Genomic DNA, 19,503 nt, shown 5'->3' on the forward strand with positions numbered 1-19,503 from the left:
GAAAAATACAAGGTTTTCAGTACAGCCTCACAAGTAACAAAATATTATGGGTAGCTGGGACATCTAAACTGAAATCTTACAAAAGGAAAGGCCTTTTTCGTGCAGTTAACTGTGGTGTTTATTTCCAAGCAACTGTCAAGAGTTCCCTTTAACAGGGAACCAAGGGTTACCTGGTTTAAGATGAAACAAAAATACAAAAAATGGAAAGAGAAAAGGTATTGGTAAGTCCTATTGGACTGATGACGCACCCCTTATATCCAGACACAAATGACTGTTGTCATGACTGTCACAATACATGACTGTATTCTGAATGGGGTTGTGTGGTTGACACACAAGAAAAAATGTCCTCTTTGTGTCAAAGTGAGCTCTACAATAAGAAATGCCATGCTACAGACAGGGTCACGACTACTCACTTTGCAAGATGTCTGGACTAACAGCTTGTGAAACCACTGCTCATGCAATGTAAATAGATTTGCCTACTAGTTTGGCTGGTATATTCAGCACAAAGCTCTTGGGCTGTCAGAACTACTGCACATCCTTCTGCACAAATGATCTTGTGCACTTTAGAGAAAGGATAGGTTAAGGATAGGTTAAAAAGAACCACTTACAGGTTTGCAGTTTGTCGGTTTGCCGTTCATATCAATATCTGGAGGGTTTAGAAAATCCCAGTCACGGCCTTTGTTGTAGGTTATCAGAGTTGTAACTTTCCCATCAATTTTCTGGTTGGCCAAAAAGACTCCTTTTACACCTCTGACCTGGAGCATGCAGGAGAGAGGGTTAATGACAGGCACATACACATTTCTTTTCAACAAGGATTATCCCTGATTAGCTGCTCTTTTGTGGCTCTGAACTGTGTACCTCAGGTAGTTTCTCCACCAGGAAAGTGAATGATACCTTAAAAAAAAAAAATAAGCAAGGCAAAAGGATAAGAGGAAAGGGAGAAAGAGGGAAGGGGAGGATAATTACTGACTGATTTGTATTTCTAGATGTATTTAAAAAGGATATACAGTTCTCCCAATGTCAGAAGGCCAATCAAATTACATGTAGTTTACACAGCAAAATACAAAAATTATGGTAGCATGGCCTTACTGTACACTACAGCTCTGCATTTTTTTTTAAACATAGACATCTCTAAAATGTTATTCTACAAATGATAGAAGCAATTTATAACAGCAACTTGTCTTTTACACCAAAGTCATGTGACCCACATCATATAAATAGTATACAAATAGGCTACAATAACAAAATACAACATAATATTCTTTAAAATAATAGTGAGTTAGGAAGCACAATTGTCTTTTGTAGGAAATAAATGCAGACATATCATTTGGGGAAGAAACAGTGAGGGCTGAATTAACCTCTCAAGCATCTGAAATTCTTCCACACCCAGCCTACCTCCACACGTTTAGCCTCCCTTCACCTCTTTAACGTCTGGGGAAAAAGGAAAAAAAGTTTACAGGCTCTCTCTTCCCTTGGGCACACTTAGTTATTTTATTTCAAAACAATCTGTATGAGAAAATGATTACAACTCACAGTGTCAAAGTTAATGGGGATAATTTTTCAAAGCAACCTGACAGTAATCACACCTTACTATGTTTAGTACTAGCCCTAACATTTAAGTTATATGTTAATATTCTACCCAATGGCATAAGATCTTGTACTAAATTTGAAGGTTATTATTCATGATTATTCATGAGCTACCTTGAATTTTTGAAAAATTCTTGACAATGTGTATCAACTCATATACCATTTCCAGCGAAGTACAGCTCTCTAATCTGCTTATGTGCTGACATTCAACAAAACTGAAGCATTCATTACAATTAATGCACAAGGTATCCAGCTCTTTGCATGATCAGGAATATTTGTCTCTTGCTGACATGATTCATTCCTGGACTTACTATTTATTTTGTATGTGAAATATTTTTTCCTTTTTTTCCAACTACCAGTTATGAACTCCCTTTGACATTCATTTAACAAAAGTCTGCATTTAGGGTGAAGAGAAGGCATCCCTTCCAGCAGGCTACAGCTTTGATACCTATTTATAAATACATGCTTTTTTCTAAGGAACTGACCCAAATCTACAGAGAATAAGAATGTTCTGCTGGTTATGGTAACAGCCTAGAACTTGGAAATATACTTACATTTAGATAACCAAGTTTTGTACAGACATTTTAATTCCCTGCTCTCTCATGAGCTCCTTCTTCCTTAAACCCCATGCACGTGTGTTTGGCTTACTTATCCCGGATGCTGGAAGCTCAGAATCACCTCCAAGTCAAACACACTATAAAAGTCAATTACCTTGCAGTAGATGAGAAAAGGAAGGGGAGGGAAGAAACAAGGAACCTCCTTTCTTTACTTTCAAAGCACTTTCGTCTTGCTGAGGCGTTATTACATATTCTACCTTCCAGAGACAGCACAGCCATGAATAATACCGAAAAGCTTGGCAGTTCAAACATTTACGTGGGATGGTAGACTTGGGGTTCAATTTCTGTGCACATCTTTCTTCCAGTGAACACAATATTAAATATTTAAACAATAATTAGATCAGAGACTGCAACTGAGGTTTCCCTCTTCATTTGTGGAAGGCAAAAACAGTCCTGCATCATGAATATTTTTGTTTCCTCTCTCTCCCTTTCTCTCATTCTTGTTTAATAAATATTTAATCATTCCATATAATCATTCAGTGGGAGTCAGGCTAAAATTTTTCTCCATTCCCGCTCCCATCTCTAACCTAAGCAAGTGCTAAGGTAACCTCTCCCCTCTAGAATACGGCACGTAAGTGTTTGAATCTGTCAGACACAGAAAGGTTATGCAAAAATGTCTTCCAGTATCTCAGTTAACTTCTCTCACTGCTGCTCTAAAAGATAAAAGCTGAGCAGCACTTCAGCAGTTCTATTTTGAATGAAAGGCATAAACCCTGCTTGAAGTAATGAATAAGTTTCAGGCATTTATCTTCAGAGCAAGTTCAGAAGTATGATGTTTGGAGTGGTGCATTAGCTTAAAAAATAATAATATAAAATTATGGTGTGTAAAAAATGGCAGCTTTAAAACTCCTCACCCCCTCTGTAGCATTTTCTTTGTCCTGTGACCTATGTAAATACACGCCTGACTCTTTCTGTAAATACTGTGAATGCTGTATGGCAAATCTACCTTCTGGATTCAACTGTGATGCCAAGGCACCCAAATTCTTCTGCACTTTCTACTCCTTGACTCAGGTCCTTAATCTAAAATTGGGAGATTAGTATCTTTCTACCAAGAAGGGAAAAGACTCATATTAAGAATAAGGTGCTACAGAGAAGACGACTTTTAAACATTGTTCAGTTACTCTGACGAGCAGTCCAGTAGCTACCCAAGACAGATGAACACAAGGACATTAAAAAGTATCTTTCCTTTGATTTTCTTTGGATTTTTGGATTAGTTCTCAGGGCACCTATTTTCCAAAACAGTTCAGGGGTTAGTGGTTCCCTAGTACACTTAGGAAAGCACTTTGTACCTTAGAAACCTACTTTCTAAAAAGGGTTTCTTCTACGACTATGTATTCTGTGACACTTTAATTGCTGCATTGTTACATTACTGATTTTACAGCCAAACAATATTCTATACTAGTTGGTAGCAAGAAGCACAGTTCAGAGAGCCACACAGTGTTTATTACCAGCAGTAACTGAAATACAAAAAATACAGCTATATAATAGAAGATTGGGATTAAAATTCAAATATATACGATTTGTTGTTTGGGAAAAAAAGTATGAAAAATGTGTACCCCAACTTGTGTAGCTCTTATCTATATGAGGAGTCCTAACAAGATCCAATCTAGAAGTATTACATTAATATGCCCATTTTGCAAATAAGCCCGTGTCAAATTCGTGACTGGCTGACACTGGCAACACTTGATAAAATTTCAAGGGCATGCTCCTTTTGGACAGTCATGTAATACTTTACCTTTCTTTTTCTTTCCTTCTTTTAACAAGTATCTGGGAATTATTCTGCTTTCACACACACAACATGAAAAGAATTAGGGTACAAAAAAAAGATAAAGCATATAAAAGAAATGAATGCAGACAGGTAGAAAACTATAAAAGATTTGATAGCAGATGAACAAGCAAAAGATGAATTGAGGTCAGCAGAAGATAATGAAGATTAACAGTGCAAATTTTAAGGACAATTATGCACTTGTGGAAAGAGAAATTGTCAAGCATTGAGGACTGTCTCTGTGTTGCACTGAAGATTATCATAGAATGGTTTGGGTTGGAAGGGACCTTAAAGATCATCTAGTTCCAACCCCCCTGCCACGGGCAGGGACACCTTTCCACTAGACCAGGTTGCTGTTCCCAAGATGGGATACTTGCATTAAAATGCCCAGAGAGAAAACCCAGACTAGACCAAAAAAATCCCATCCTCAAGGACTGCAATATGTGTTATATTTAGTAGGTATTTTGTACTGTGTAAATAATCCATACATTACTTGTAGATATAAGTACTTGATCACATTCTAGTAAAGAAGATCGACATTAACTACTTATTGTACCAGCTATCTGGAAGTTGTAGGTTTTCTTATTGTAAGCAAATAAAAGTGTTCTCCTATAATGCAACTCTATTCCAAAAATAGCTCTAAAAAATTGAATTGTATGGCTCCATGTGTATTGCCTTTCAATTACTCTTTATCACATGCAACCCTACAAATTAATCCAGCACACACAAAAATCTAAGATCTCTCTCTCTTGCACATTATCAAATATGCCCTCAGTGACATTGTGAAATAAATAAAGTACAGTGAAGTAAATAACCCCTGTAGACAAAAGGACAGCCAGGAGTGGCATCTGTGTACAACTTATCTGAAATTACATGCTCTAGGTGATGCATGGAGAAGACACTGCACCTAACTCCCTTTTAGCTTTGCATGCCACAGGAGTGACCAGGGGCAAAGAGCTGCAACTAATGTTCTCAATAAATCACCCTGTGGAAATGTGGCTACGTACAATGTACAGTTTCATTCATTAAGAAGTCTCATTTCTAAAGAGGTAGATTCTAGAAAATAATAATTGGTAATGATACACCTTTTTTGTTTTACTATAGCCATTTGGAAAGAAAAAGTTAAATGAAGCTGGAGGAGATAAGGGGGAAAAAACTACTATCATTTTCCCCCACCAAGAAGAGTCTAATTACAGACATTTAACAGCTCTGTAAGTGTATGACTTGTACCCTGAATTACTACAAACCTTTTCCAGAGAAGTCTGGTGCACCTATAAAGGTTTCTTTTTTTTTTTTAACTAATACCAGGCACAGCATAACAGTGGCCAAACTGGGCCAGACCAAAGGTCCATTAGTTTAATCCCCTGACAATGGCCAGTCCTATGTGCTACAAGAACAGAACCAGAGAAAATGTACACCTTATTACATTTAAATGTCATCATCAACAGGAGCAGAACAGATAACAGGTTGTGCTACTATTCCAAAATGCTATATTCTTCAGTCTTTTATTTTTCCAAGTGCGCTGATGTTAAAATCCAAGTTAGATTTGTTTACAGGACAGTTTGTTTCATAGCAAATGCTGTTGGCACAAGACACCTACTGAAAGCAAGTGATTTGCTGTCCAATATCTAATTTTGTTGGTTCTTCACCTGTCAGGGCTGACACAACCTAGCACAAGGTTCACAGGATTACTATTTAAGACTCTACTGGCTAAAAGACGTCCTGCTCTAAGTCAGGAAGCGTATCACTGAGTCACCTAGAAGACACCGGCGGCAGCGACTGAGGTGAGGGCCACATCGGGCTGTAACCGGGCGGTTTTCATACTCTGGGCCCCCCGAGCAGCAGGCCCGAGCTGCTTCCCCCCCGGACCCGGACCCGGGAGTTCCCAGCAACGAATTAGGAGAGGAGGGTGTGTAGCACCACCCCCTGTGATCGGGTGATAAAAAGACTCCTGGAGGACAGGGACTAGACTAGACTGGAATGTGGTCATGGATGGCTATGTCCTGTTCAGGAAAGACAGGCCACTAAGGAGAGGTGGTGGAGTTGCTCTTTATGTGAGTGAGCAGCTAGAATGTATTGAGTTCTGTCCAGGCGCAGATCAGGAGCGAGTTGAGAGTTTGTGGGTGCGAATTAAGGGGCAGGCTGGCAGGGGTGATACTGTTGTGGGTGTCTATTACAGGCCACCGGATCAGGATGAGGAGGGTGATGAGGCCTTCTACAGGCAGCTGAGAGCAGTCTCGCAATTACAGGGCCTGGTTGTCGTGGGGGATTTCAACTACCCTGATATTTGCTGGGAGGCCTACTCAGCCAGCCATCCTCAGTCCAGGAGCTTCCTCCAGTGCATTGATGATAACTTTCTGATGCAAATAGTGGATGAGCCAACTAGGAGAGGAGCGCTGCTGGATCTTATCCTCACTAACAAGGAAGGTCTGGTTGAAGCGGTGAAGGTTGAGGGCTGCCTTGGCTGTAGTGACCATGAGATGGTAGAGTTCAGGATCTCATGTGGCAGGAACAGAATAGCTAGCAGAATCACAACCCTGAACTTCAGGAGGGCCAACTTTGGCCTTTTCAAGCAATTGCTAGGGGAAATCCCATGGGACAGGGTACTAGAAGGTAAGGGGGCCCAAGATAGTTGGTTAGCATTCAAGGACTGCTTCTTCCAAGCTCAAGATCAGAGCATCTCAACAAGTAGGAAGTCAAGGAAGGGTACCAGGAGACCTGCATGGTTAAACAGGGAACTGCTGGGCAAACTCAAGTGGAAGAAGAGGGTGTACAGATCATGGAAGGTGGGGCTGGCCACTTGGGAGGAATATAAGTCTGTTGTCAGAGGATGTAGGGAGGCAACTAGGAAAGCTAAGGCCTCCTTGGAATTAAACCTTGCAAGAGAGGTCAAGGACAACAGAAAGGGCTTCTTCAAATACATTGCAGGTAAAGCCAACACTACAGGCAATGTAGGCCCACCAATGAATGAGGTGGGGGCCCTGGAGACAGAGGATAAAAAGAAGGCGGAGTTACTGAATGCCTTCTTTGACTCTGTCTATACTGCTGGAGGCTGTCCTGAGGAGCCCCGGACCCCTGAGGCCTCAGAAGAAGTCAGGATAGAGGAGGAATCTGTCTTGGTAGATGAGGGCTGGGTCAGGGACCAATTAAGCAATCTGGACGTCCATAAATCCATGGGCCCTGATGGGATGCACCCGCGGGTGCTGAGGGAGCTGGCGGAAGTCATTGCTAGGCCACTCTCCATCATCTTTGCTAAGTCGTGGACAACGGGAGAAGTGCCTGAGGACTGGAGGAAAGCGAATGTCACTCCAGTCTTCAAAAAGGGCAAGAAGGAGGACCCGGGGAACTATAGACCAGTCAGCCTCACCTCCATCCCCGGAAAGGTGATGGAACAGCTTGTCCTTGGTGCTGTCTCTAGGCACATCAAGGATAGGGGGGATCATTAGGGGCACTCAGCATGGCTTCACCAAGGGGAAGTCATGCTTAACCAACTTGATAGCCTTTTATGAGGATGTTACCCGGTGGATAGATGGTGGTAAAGCTGTGGATGTGGTCTATCTCGATTTCAGTAAAGCGTTTGACACGGTCTCCCACAGCATCCTTGCAGCTAAACTGAGGAAGTGTGGTCTGGATGATCGGGTAGTGAGGTGGATTGTGAACTGGCTAAAGGAAAGAAGCCAGAGAGTGGTGGTCAATGGGACAGAGTCCAGTTGGAGGCCTGTGTCTAGCGGAGTCCCTCAAGGGTCGGTACTGGGACCAGTACTATTCAATATATTCATTAATGACTTGGATGAGGGAATAGAGTGCACTGTCAGCAAGTTCGCTGATGACACAAAACTGGGAGGAGAGTTGGGCGGGGAGGAACTTAATGAAATATAACAAGGGCAAGTGTAGAGTCCTGCATCTGGGCAAGAACAACCCCATGTACCAGTACAAGTTGGGGGCAGACCTGTTGGAGACCAGTGTAGGGGAAAGGGACCTGGGGGTCCTAGTGGACAGCAGGATGACAATGAGCCAGCAGTGTGCCCTTGTGGCCAAGAAGGCCAATGGCATCCTGGGCTGTATTAGAAGGGGTGTGGTTAGCAGGTCAAGAGAGGTTCTCCTCCCCCTCTACTCTGCCCTGGTGAGGCCGCATCTGGAATATTGTGTCCAGTTCTGGGCCCTCAGTTCAAGAAGGACAGGGAACTGCTAGAGAGAGTCCAGCGCAGAGCCACGAAGATGATTAAGGGAGTGGAACATCTCCCTTATGAGGAGAGGCTGAGGGAGCTGGGTCTCTTTAGCTTAGAGAAGAGGAGACTGAGGGGTGACCTCATTAATGTTTATAAATATGTAAAGGGCAAGTGTCATGAGGATGGAGCCAGGCTCTTCTCAGTGACATCCCTTGACAGGTCAAGGGGCAATGGGTGCAAGCTGGAACACAGGAGGTTCCACATAAATATGAGGAAAAACTTCTTTACAGTGAGGGTAACCAAACACTGGAACAGGCTGCCCAGAGAGGTTGTGGAGTCTCCTTCTCTGGAGACATTCAAAACCTGCCTGGACGCGTTCCTGTGTGATATGGTCTAGGCAATCCTGTTCCGGCAGGGGGATTGGACTAGATGATCTTTTGAGGTCCCCTCCAATCCCTAACATTCTGTGATTCTGTGATTCTGTGAAAAAAGCTGTATGTAGGCAGCTGCATAACTTCTTCAATAATAAATTGTGCTGCCAGCTCCATTTTTCAATATCTCAAAAAAACAATACCTCGTCCGGGTCTGTTTGTGCACATCCATGGAACCCCACACCAAGAATCTAGTTCTTAAAGTGCACAGCACATTAGCAGGTCATGTAATGATGCACTATCAATAAGAAAGAATTCCTAGTCTTTTTACATTAAAGATAATTGTGAAAATATATTAACGTAAAATTAATTATACTCAATCAAATTAAAAAAAAAATAAAACTCCACCCAGACTACACACATAGGAAGAGATAAAGACTTACCTCCAGAATATCTATCAGGACGTTCTCTTCTGGCTGCTTTGTGCTCCGGACATTCTCCAGCAGGATAGAGTAGTAAACACCTTGCGGGTCAGACTGGTACAGGTTGTACGTATCTGTCTGGTACCACTCCTGAACAGCCACAAACACCTGGTTTTCATCTGTACTGATTATCTGTAAATCCTGTAGAAAAATAAGACACATAATGACTCATTTTCCCATGATTTCTATTTTACAAGCAATAAGATGGCCAGGTGATTGAATATGGGGGAAGGGAGGAATGAAATGCATCCAGAAGTTCAGTGACAGTAATATCTCAACAAAATACTAATCAACATGCTGTATTCCCACCACTCCAAGGTGCTCAGTCACTGCCTTCTGGCTACAGATTATCAGAGTGTAAACCAGCTTAATGAAGACCAGCAATCATAAATGTGCAAAAGCTGTGATATGCTTTGAGTTTTATGGGAAATGACTTCTTGAAAAGAAGGAAAAAAAGGAAAGGAAAAAATAATAAATTATTTTCCAAAATCTGGATGAGAGTCAATGAAAAACTGAAACAACATACACAAAGCTAATCTAAAAAATAATCCTCATGTACCTAGAGAATTAAGAACGATTTTGTCCAGGGCAAAGCATAGCAGCACAAAGAGGATCAGATATAATTTACAGAAGTTACACGTAGGAAGTAGTACATATCATGCACACAGCTCATGTATATTGTAGTACATAATACTAATTTATCTATCTATGTAGACAGATCCACTTAAATATTCAACAGTAATAACATGAGAGTCAACATTCTGCATTCACTTCTCAAGAATTTCAGGCAACAGCTTGCTTTCAGTTTTCCCAACTTCTTCATTCCAAACTTCTCAGACAAAAATGCACAGCTGGGGAAAATAATTTAACACTAATATTAAACAGAAGAAATAAATCAGGAAGTAGCAAAACTGAACTAAGCTTAGCAAACAGAAAAAAAAGGACATGAGTTTGAAATAGGATATGGCAGCATAAAGGCAGATGTTGGGGCTGCATATGAAATGACATCTAGTAACGGAGGTTGAAAGCCTGTAAACTCTTTTTGACCTTGGTACTTAACTGAGAAACTGTATATAAAGTTCTGGTCACCTTAGTACTGAAAGGACAGCTAAGGCCATGGAGTAAATATGTAATAAAGCTACCAAAATGCCAAGAGAATATGAGTTTGCAAAACATTGGCTTAAAAAATATATATATCAAGATAACATGAGAGAAAAAAAAAAAACAAATTCTGTAAGAATCCAGTTAAGACTGAAAAAATGTGAGTAACACTCAGAAACACTGAATACTTGGCAAAGCATTGCAGTCACGCTTTAGGCAACATACATGATGCAATTGAGGCACTTAGATTCAAAAAGACATTAATAAAAATAAAATTAATACACTGGAAAGATTTTAATATGAACAAAAGATGGTTATTAAATAACTAATCATTTAGTTAAATTTAAAGTTTTAGGTAGCTGACACATCTCAACACAAAAGAACACAAGTGAAGTTTTCCATCAATGACAGCTCAATGCTGTTTTCAAAGATTTTCTTGTTGAACTGTGTACTGATGTAGATTTTTGTTTAGCATCCTATTAATAGATCTCTTTTCTCTTTTACTCAAAAATTACTCAGAACTTTAATTCTTTCCATCTGAGCATGAAATAGTAACTGTTCTGACACAGAAATGCCAGCAAAACTGATCCCAACAGGTTCTTTAAAAAGCCTCTTACATGTACAGAATGCTTCATCTCCTGCGTTAATTACACCACTTCTAATACTAAATTCACCTTTTCTTTTGCAGTGTGAGAAAAGATCCCATGATTATCCATTAAGTAAGGATGGAAGTGAAGCAGGCAGTGCAGCAAGGACTAAAGAAACAGTTCTTTTTTTTCACGTGAAAACCTCTAGAAAACCCTTCCTCTCCTGTGATGCCAGGAGCTTTCAGCAAAATTATCATCTATATTATTATAAAAAAAACATTTATGTAGTGCCATAAACTTCCAGTGAATGGAGGTAAGGTGATTTCCTTGCCCCAAGTGCTGGTGGGTGGCAGTGGTTGTACGGGTGGCCCGTGGTGGCATAGGCGAGAGCTGGGAGGATCGGCACAGTTGTGGTTCTCCTGTCTCAGGGTGGGGTAGGAGCTGCTGAGCCAGCAGAAACAGCACACAAAGAGCCAAAACATGTGGTGCAGAAGGACAGGAAGATTAACTTTGGGCAGACTGGAGGGATCTGGTGACAGAAAAGACTGGAGAAGTCTACTGCAACAAATGAGAGTTTACTTTTCTCTTGGCAGCAACTGTTACCAAGAAAGAGGTTTGTACACTCAGACTGCTAGTTGCCGATTTTTTTCTGAGGCAAGAACGTAACAGAACCTGGTTTTAGTAAGTGAAATTGCCCTTTCACTGCCTTGAACTTTGTTCCTTCCATTCAGAATTTACACTTTCAGATTTCCAGTTCAGACTCAACGCTATTTTCCTTTCACAGTGATTTCTTTTCCCTCAAGAAGCAAACCAGTCCTTCAGTTATACTACCATGCGATAATCCTGCACAACACTTTCTGCCCAGTCATGATATAATATTAATCTGGGAAAATTAATTGACAAAGTAAGTAAAACTGCAAATTTCATGCCTGATTCTTAAATTTATCTTTGTTTTAAAACACAGACTGCTGAAAATGTAGCTAAAACAAAGCTAAACTGTCATGTCACTCTTGTACTATTCCTACTTTGGAAAGATTAATTTAAAAAGAGGAAGAAAAAATTGACTGACAAATACAGAGGCTAGATCATCAGTGTGCCAAATCCCACCCTTCAGCCCAGCTACCCACTGCTCAACAGATGACAAGCACATAAAGATGGGATGTCAGTAAATATTGCTAGACAGAACTTACTGTCACTGAAGAGTTAACTAGTAAGGACACCTGAGAAATAAGAAATATCTTCATTGAGGGAATACAAGTTTTTATTGCTCTATCTAATTCATGGCCACAGATACTACCTTAGGCTGTAATCTCAGCAGAACCTATAAGGAAAGCATTTATTCTTTGACGATTTCATGCTTGGACTACTGCAATTGCCTTCTTGCTGGACCTCCTGCTTTCTCTCTCCACAATCTGCAGGCTAGTCAAAGCCCCGCTGATCATCTAATTTTTCTGTAATTATGCTATTCACACATGATTTATGCAAATTCATTTATAAAGATCATCTTTACTGATGTTAGAGATCTTCAGGATTTGGAACATTGCTTATTGTCACTACTCAGATTTTTGTTTCTCTCCAGGCTGCTTTTCTGTATACATTCAGTATTTTGCTGTAGCAACCATGCTGTTTCCTCTGTGCCATGCCCATTCCTCCATGGACATCCTTTCTCTCATCTCTGCTACTTTACCTTTGCTCTGTCCAGTCTGCCATGTCTACTCTGTTCTATGTCTTTCTGACCCAAGCATCCATGCTCTCACCATTCTCACTTCTCTTTTTTGTTTTTGCAAAGCTGACCAATGACAATTTGTATCAGCAATAGACTGTGATTCCCAAATACCAGTACTCTCCATTTACTTTACCTCATCTTCTTAGGTTGTAAGCTTTTGTACAGTTCCGAGATGCTACTAGCTGTATTGTCCTTTTTTTAACCTCTAAAACCCTGTGAGATTTCTCTGTTCTGTTTGCTAATGTGTTCCTTGTGCACTATATTCTGTGAATTTTTTTGTCACAGTTTTTCCTTCATTCTCCTCTCTTCACTGGGTTATGTTATACCACACTAAGCACATATGTCTGCATATTCATCACTAAAAATCTGTGCAACTACTCATAGGTTCAAGACAGTGGACCAACCCAAGGCCAGGGATAGGTGCAACCAAAGAAGCCTGCAAAGTGCTCAGAAATCCACTATGCAAACAAGTCCATGGGGTCATTTGTCTACAGGATGAGAGGAAACAGAAAACAGCCTTCAAATAATGCGAACAGCCACTCCAAGGATAATGGAATAAACTGCTAAGTCTGCTTGGAGTTAAATACTGGGTATAAATTGCAGTAAAGCAGATTTATGTTAGACATCAGAATATCCTTCTATAGTAGGGTCTGGTCATACACACTGAGGATAAAATGCTTAGGGAGGTAAAGTAGACTTCATCCTCAGGAGCTGTTAAGAGTAGATTAGACAAATATCTGTCAGGATCAGTTTAGGCAGATGACCATGCTTTGGAAAAGGACCTCTCAAAATCCTTTTCATGTCTATTGTCTACGATCCTGTGAAAACAGGGGAAAATATAAACATACCTTATTGAGAATACTTGAAATGTTACACACACAAATAGAAATATAATTAAAAAGACAGGATTTGGTTTCTGGGGTTTTGTTTTGGGTTTGTTTGGCTTTGTTTTTGCCTTTTTTTTTTAATTCAAGAGCTATAATTTCTTAACTATGGTAAAAAAAGTAAACAATTTCCAGACAAATATGAATTTCTACATGATCATGGAATTAGAATTAAGGGCAGCTGGAAATCTGTTGAATCAGAATTACTTTTCTAAAAAAATGCTACATGAATGCTGAAAGTGATCAAAAACTATATATTAAAAACTGGTATGATTAAACAAGGCATCCAATGACAGGTCATACCATCCCTGCTCTCCCAGGGACTTTTAAGCTGCTATGTTTGTACCTTACATCAGTAGCAGAGAACACAATCATCCAAATAAACACAAAGACAGTTTCAAAGTGATACTAGGAATAATTAGACATGTATAGAAGGTGAAATTGTGCCAAAAGATGAGCACCACTTCAGAGAAACCTCATATCACATGGATGGACCTGGTCAATTAAACGAAATAAATGAGTCTGAAGGTGTGCGCATGACATTGAAAGAACTGTGCATGTTTAGCCATGCAACAAAGATCAAGCACTCAAGAACTCTTCCAGCAAGTACAGAGTAACGATCAAATATTACTTCTTAAAAACATCCACACTACTTGAGAATTAGTTTTTTACTTTTAACACAGATACCAACATGATCAGTCTAATATTTTTCCAAAACTATCTGCTTTTAATGCAGTTGAGTCTGTTTTCACAGAACATACAGCCCCATATACCATCTATATTTAGTAACTCACCAGCCTATAAGTCTGCTAATACTTTACAGAATTTTATATTCAAGAAATGCTCAATATGGTTTACTAAATTACTAACTGTGATAAGAAACCCTTTGACACAAATAAATGCAATTACACTCTGAAAACAGAAGGATATAAAAGATGACAAGGATCATGCAGCAAGCCAGTGCTCCTTTCTGTAGTAAAATGTGCTGATGACATAGGAAATATCATTAAGTGAAAACACTGTAGGCAAGGTTCAGCACAGCCAGTATAATGCTACGCAGGCAGGACTGTGGCACTTTAGTCAATAAGGCAAATAAAAAAGAACCTCAACATTCCTGTTTTTCAAATCTTACCATCTTCCACCCAGTGTCAGAATTTTGCCCCTCTGCAATCTTTTAATGCTGTGGTTGGGCAATACTTGAAGCAAGTGATAAATTAAACAGAGAATCATGAGGAGTAAATGTATCAGAAGCGCAACAGATGTAAGCACTCAAGGCTGTGTAGTCTCAGCCTTGACCTCCAGTTGCACCACATTTAAACCCCTGTAATCTCTTCAGTACGATCAAGGTAACTGGATGGCACATATCCCAAAGATAATCTCCCTAATCTTCCTTGCCTGGGCGAGTAAAATGGTGCAAGGAGAGAAATCAATAATAAGATACGGTGTGAAAAAAAGAACAGTTCCTTGAATCCGCCTCGGATGGATTTGTACGACCGGGGAGCCAGACAGCTGCTACAGCTCAGGTTCACTGGCTAGGGCTGTGACACCGCCGAGGAAAGGAATACTCCTACTGCATCAAACACCACTGCATTTCTTTATTTCTATTTTGTTTCCCATTATTTGTTGTTCAACAGCCACTCCAATGGACTTTCAGAAGGATGGAGCAGTAGTCCTGCTGCAGCTGCAAACTGCTCTTCTGTCTTGCACAGAGGAACAACCTCAGGCTAAGCCTCCCTGAGTGATGGACGGCAGAGGTGGCGAAGGGGCTACCCAAGCGGAGAAACAATTCTTGGGAGACTAAGAGCCTTGCTAAAGGAGATCTCATAGCCTCAGTACTTTGTAATCCAACCATCACACAGCCAGAGCCTCAAGAGAACTTTGTCTGCTGACAAAAGGGCTGCAGGAATCTTTCCTGCCATTTCTGCTGTTAATGAATGGAGCCATTTAAGGAATCCTTGAAAAAGTTACGGTGAGAGGAAGCTTGATAGAGAAGGGAATACATGCTTCAAAAGATTGATGGCTATTTAGGGAGAGAGAGTAAAACTGCTCAAAATATTTTACACTTGATAGTGTTCTGTCTATTACTGGATGATACAGACAAGTTTGGAAGAAAACCTGTGCTTAAAATAGTGATGTATATCTCAGACTGAGGCAAAGAAGAGGTGGGCCTGTTTCGAGACCCTCAGAAGGGCACTGGGGGATAATCACATAAAAAGAATAAATGGAGTTGATAAAGGCATGTATAGGAGATTCATATTACCACGAATACATTAAGATTTTAACTTATTTCTAGGGCAATAGGATTTTTTTCTTCTTTCATTTTTGTTTATTTTTCCCTGTATCTCTTTCATCTTGGTCACCTGAAAAATTTTCCTACTGCCTATTTCACAATATTGAAAAGACATAAAGAGATCAAAATAGATGGAAGAAGCTTTTTCCACACCGTATCTTTTCAGAACTAAACTTTCTGAATTGCAGTAGGATATAACAGACAATAGAGCTCTTGCATTATTAAGATTTTGTAGCTGGCATGAACAAATGCAGAATCAATGAATGCCTTCTGTCAGTTCATAAAAGGAGATTATTATCAATGGAGTTTATTTACCAGAGATGGGAAGGGGACTCGGAATAGTTAAATTCTTCCAAATTGCAACAGTAAAACTACCATGATTTGTAGCAGATTCCTTGGTTTGGTCAGCAATTTTGTTAACAATTTTTTTGCTTGAACTGTCAGAGTGAACTAGTACACAGTTTTATTGTTAGTCACATTAGAGCATGACTCAAAATCCTGAGTAAGGACCAGAACGCAATGTACTCCTTCTCCACACCACACCTCTCTAGGCGAGCGCAATCAGAGCTGCAGGAACTTTTGTGCAATGCAAGTGTGATGACTCTCTGGACAGGGCTGCAGCCTGTGCCCCTCAGCAGACCTGCTCTTCCAGTGGTGGTGGCTGAACCCTTGCTCCAGGTTGAAAACAGCCCAAGGGGGATGGCTGGATCTCCATGGATCTCACTAGATCTCCCTGGAACACACCTGCATGCCTAGCCAGCCATCTCACGACACAAATGCAATCCTGCTGCTCTTGGCTTGCTTTCATTATTAATCTCCTATGAGTTATTTACTTCTGATCTAGCTTTAGCAGCAGAGAACAAGCAATCTTGGTAAAATGGAATATAGTATAAAAGCCAATTCAGTTTTAAAACAATCACTCCAAATTTTCTCTTCTGTTTCAAGGAGCATACAGGCAGCCTTTAATGTGGTCTCACCAACCTTTGCTACCACTCTGCCTGGCAGCAGCTGGCACCTGACTCCTGTCAAATGCAGGAGGTGGCTATGTGATTCAATGTAGTGTCAGTATCAAACACACTACTAAAAAAAAAAAAAAAAAAAAAATCTCTCAACAGCAGGCAAAAAAGCTAAAAAAAAAAAAAAAGAATTCTTCTGATTCTGTTCATTAGGTGGCCCCCAACAGCTCTGGTCTCTGTACATGTACGGAGATACAATGTGTTACAAAAAGGTGATCTAAGTGGCACCATGGAGCTGAAGCCTAGAAACTTAGCACATGTAAAGCTTGGCTGGAAGCTGCTTTTAGCAGCCTTTGATTCACAAGTAAGGAGGCCTTGAGATACGTCCAAAGGCAAACATTTATCCTTTTCTAGGTTTCTCTTTGGGAGTACATTTGGACAAATACAGACACAAATGAAAATACAAACAACATAAAACCATTGAATAGGTTTTTTGACATTTTCAACCTCTTCATATCGAAAAGAAAATGAGACATCAATAACATTTTGTAATTACTCAGTCTGAAAATGTTCATTCTACCACCATATATAAAATCACCGTGAAATGCATCTGTGCTGCAAAAGAACAATATCTGAAGAGCCCAGCACTATGCCCTGAGGCTGGAGCCTCGTTTTCCAGCACAGCTCTCCTAATGTTATTAGACACATCCTTGACCAGCCCGTAGTATCTTCTGACTCGGCTATAGTTTTCTTTCTCTGGACACAATCACTGCTCAAAAACTCTGGCCAGTGACATGAAGCACTTTACAGAGACCACTTTGAAAGAGATTTTTTGAAGCCTCATTCAATACTTTGGAGAAAAATGAAATATAGCCTATTTCAGACCTGCTTCATCTCCTGGTTAGGCAGAATCTAATACTTAAAAAACTCTGAAACTCAGTTCTTTCAAAAGCTATTGTTTTTAGTCAAACTTAAAAAACAAATTCTTTGTAAATTCTTTCATTTTGTTTATCTCCTACCACCATAAAAGTAGCAACTCCACAGTCACATCTTCTAGATGTACTCTTAATGTGACAGTGTCTTTGCTGATATCCTGCTTCTTTGCAAAATTTCATCAGTAATTTGTTCATAGGAAGAACACAAAAACATCCTTTTCCAAATGACACAGTCATCCTGTTCCTAGTTTGCTATTGACTCTATCCAAAATGAAATCATTAACTTCTAATTTATTTGTTCAGTAAAGCCTGGAGTTAATCTGCTTAGCAAGAAAAAAAAAAGACAAATACACAAACCCCATATTTTCCAAGACAAAGAATTCAGCATGCAGCACTATTTCAAACAATCCAGAATACATATGACAGAAATACTAGTGAGTTATGACTGACATTTTTCGAGTATGTCAGAAATGCACTCACTAAGAGCATATGCCCAATAAACTAAGCACCCTTCACAGATTAATGGATTTTAAGGCTAAAACTGATGATTAGATCTCATCGTTCGCTCTCTGCTATCTTTCCAACCAGAGAATTTCCAACATTTATTTCTGCATATTTTATAAGATGCAGGAAGAGAAAATAACTCCTATATGGTTACAGCTCCCAGCTATGGAGGGTCTTTCTCTACTGAAGTGCTTTTAAGACTTGGTATTTTCTCCCCATAAGGACGCTTCCTCACTACAACCAAGTTGCCTCTCACTCTGCCTTTTTGAAAAACAAATTATACTTCTATAAAAGGAGGGTCTGGTTGAAGAGGTGAAGGTTGAGGGCAGCCTTGGTTGTAGTGACCATGAGATGGTAGAGTTCAGGATCTCATGTGGCAGGAACAGAATAGCTAGCAGAATCACAACCCTGAACTTCAGGAGGGCCAACTTTGGCCTTTTCAAGCAATTGCTAGGGGAAATCCCATGGGACAGGGTACTAGAAGGTAAGGGGGCCCAAGATAGTTGGTTAGCGTTCAAGGACTGCTTCTTCCGAGCTCAAGATCAGAGCATCCCAACAGGTAGGAAGTCAAGGAAGGGTACCAGGAGACCTGCATGGTTGAACAGGGAACTGCTGGGCAAACTCAAGTGGAAGAAGAAGGTGTACAGATCGTGGAAGGAGGGGCTGGCCACTGGGAGGAATATAAGTCTGTTGTCAGAGGATGTAGGGAGGCAACTAGGAAAGCTAAGGCCTCCTTGGAATTAAACCTTGCAAGAGAGGTCAAGGACAACAGAAAGGGCTTCTTCAAATACATTGCAGGTAAAGCCAACACTAGAGGCAATGTAGGCCCACTGATGAATGAGGTGGGGGCCCTGGAGACAGAGGATAAAAAGAAGGCGGAGTTACTGAATGCCTTCTTTGCCTCTGTCTATACTGTTGGAGGCTGTCCGGAGGAGCCCTGGACCCCTGCGGCCTCAGAAGAAGTCAGGATAGAGGAGGAATCTGTCTTGGTTGATGAGGGCTGGGTCAGGGACCAATTAAGCAATCTGGATGTCCATAAATCCATGGGCCCTGATGGGATGCACCCGCGGGTGCTGAGGGAGCTGGCGGAAGTCATTGCTAGGCCACTCTCCATCATCTTTGCTAAGTCATGGGCAACAGGAGAGGTGCCTGAGGACTGGAGGAAAGCGAATGTCACTCCAGTCTTCAAAAGGGCAGGAAGGAGGACCCAGGTAACTATAGACCAGTCAGCCTCACCTCCATCCCTGGAAAGGTGATGGAGCAACTTGTTCTTGGTGCTGTCTCTAGGCACATCAAGGATAGGGGGATCATTAGGGGCACTCAGCATGGCTTCACCAAGGGGAAGTCTTGCTCAACCAACTTGATAGCCTTTTATGAGGATGTTACCCGGTGGATAGATGATGGTAAAGCTGTGGATGTGGTCTATCTCGATTTCAGTAAAGCGTTTGACACGGTCTCCCACAGCATCCTCGCAGCTAAACTGGGGAAGTGTGGTCTGGATGATCGGGTAGTGAGGTGGATTGTGAACT

At 40.8% G+C, this 19,503-nt stretch overlaps 1 protein-coding gene across 1 annotated transcript in view; it reads right to left on the reverse strand.

Annotated features, from left to right (window-relative positions):
- The window catches only part of SORCS2 (sortilin related VPS10 domain containing receptor 2), a 596,489-nt gene that overhangs the window by 74,907 nt on the left and 502,079 nt on the right, over positions 1 to 19,503 (reverse strand). The window contains exons 9-10 of the mRNA XM_068403090.1: positions 8,953 to 9,132; positions 609 to 755 (exon numbers count right to left, since the gene is read on the reverse strand). Coding sequence (XP_068259191.1) covers positions 609 to 755; positions 8,953 to 9,132 — 327 coding nt within the window. The remainder of the gene's footprint in view (positions 1 to 608; positions 756 to 8,952; positions 9,133 to 19,503) is intronic.

Source organism: Nyctibius grandis, chromosome 6 (assembly GCF_013368605.1).
Source record: "Nyctibius grandis isolate bNycGra1 chromosome 6, bNycGra1.pri, whole genome shotgun sequence".
Classification (NCBI taxonomy): Eukaryota; Metazoa; Chordata; class Aves; order Nyctibiiformes; family Nyctibiidae; genus Nyctibius; species Nyctibius grandis.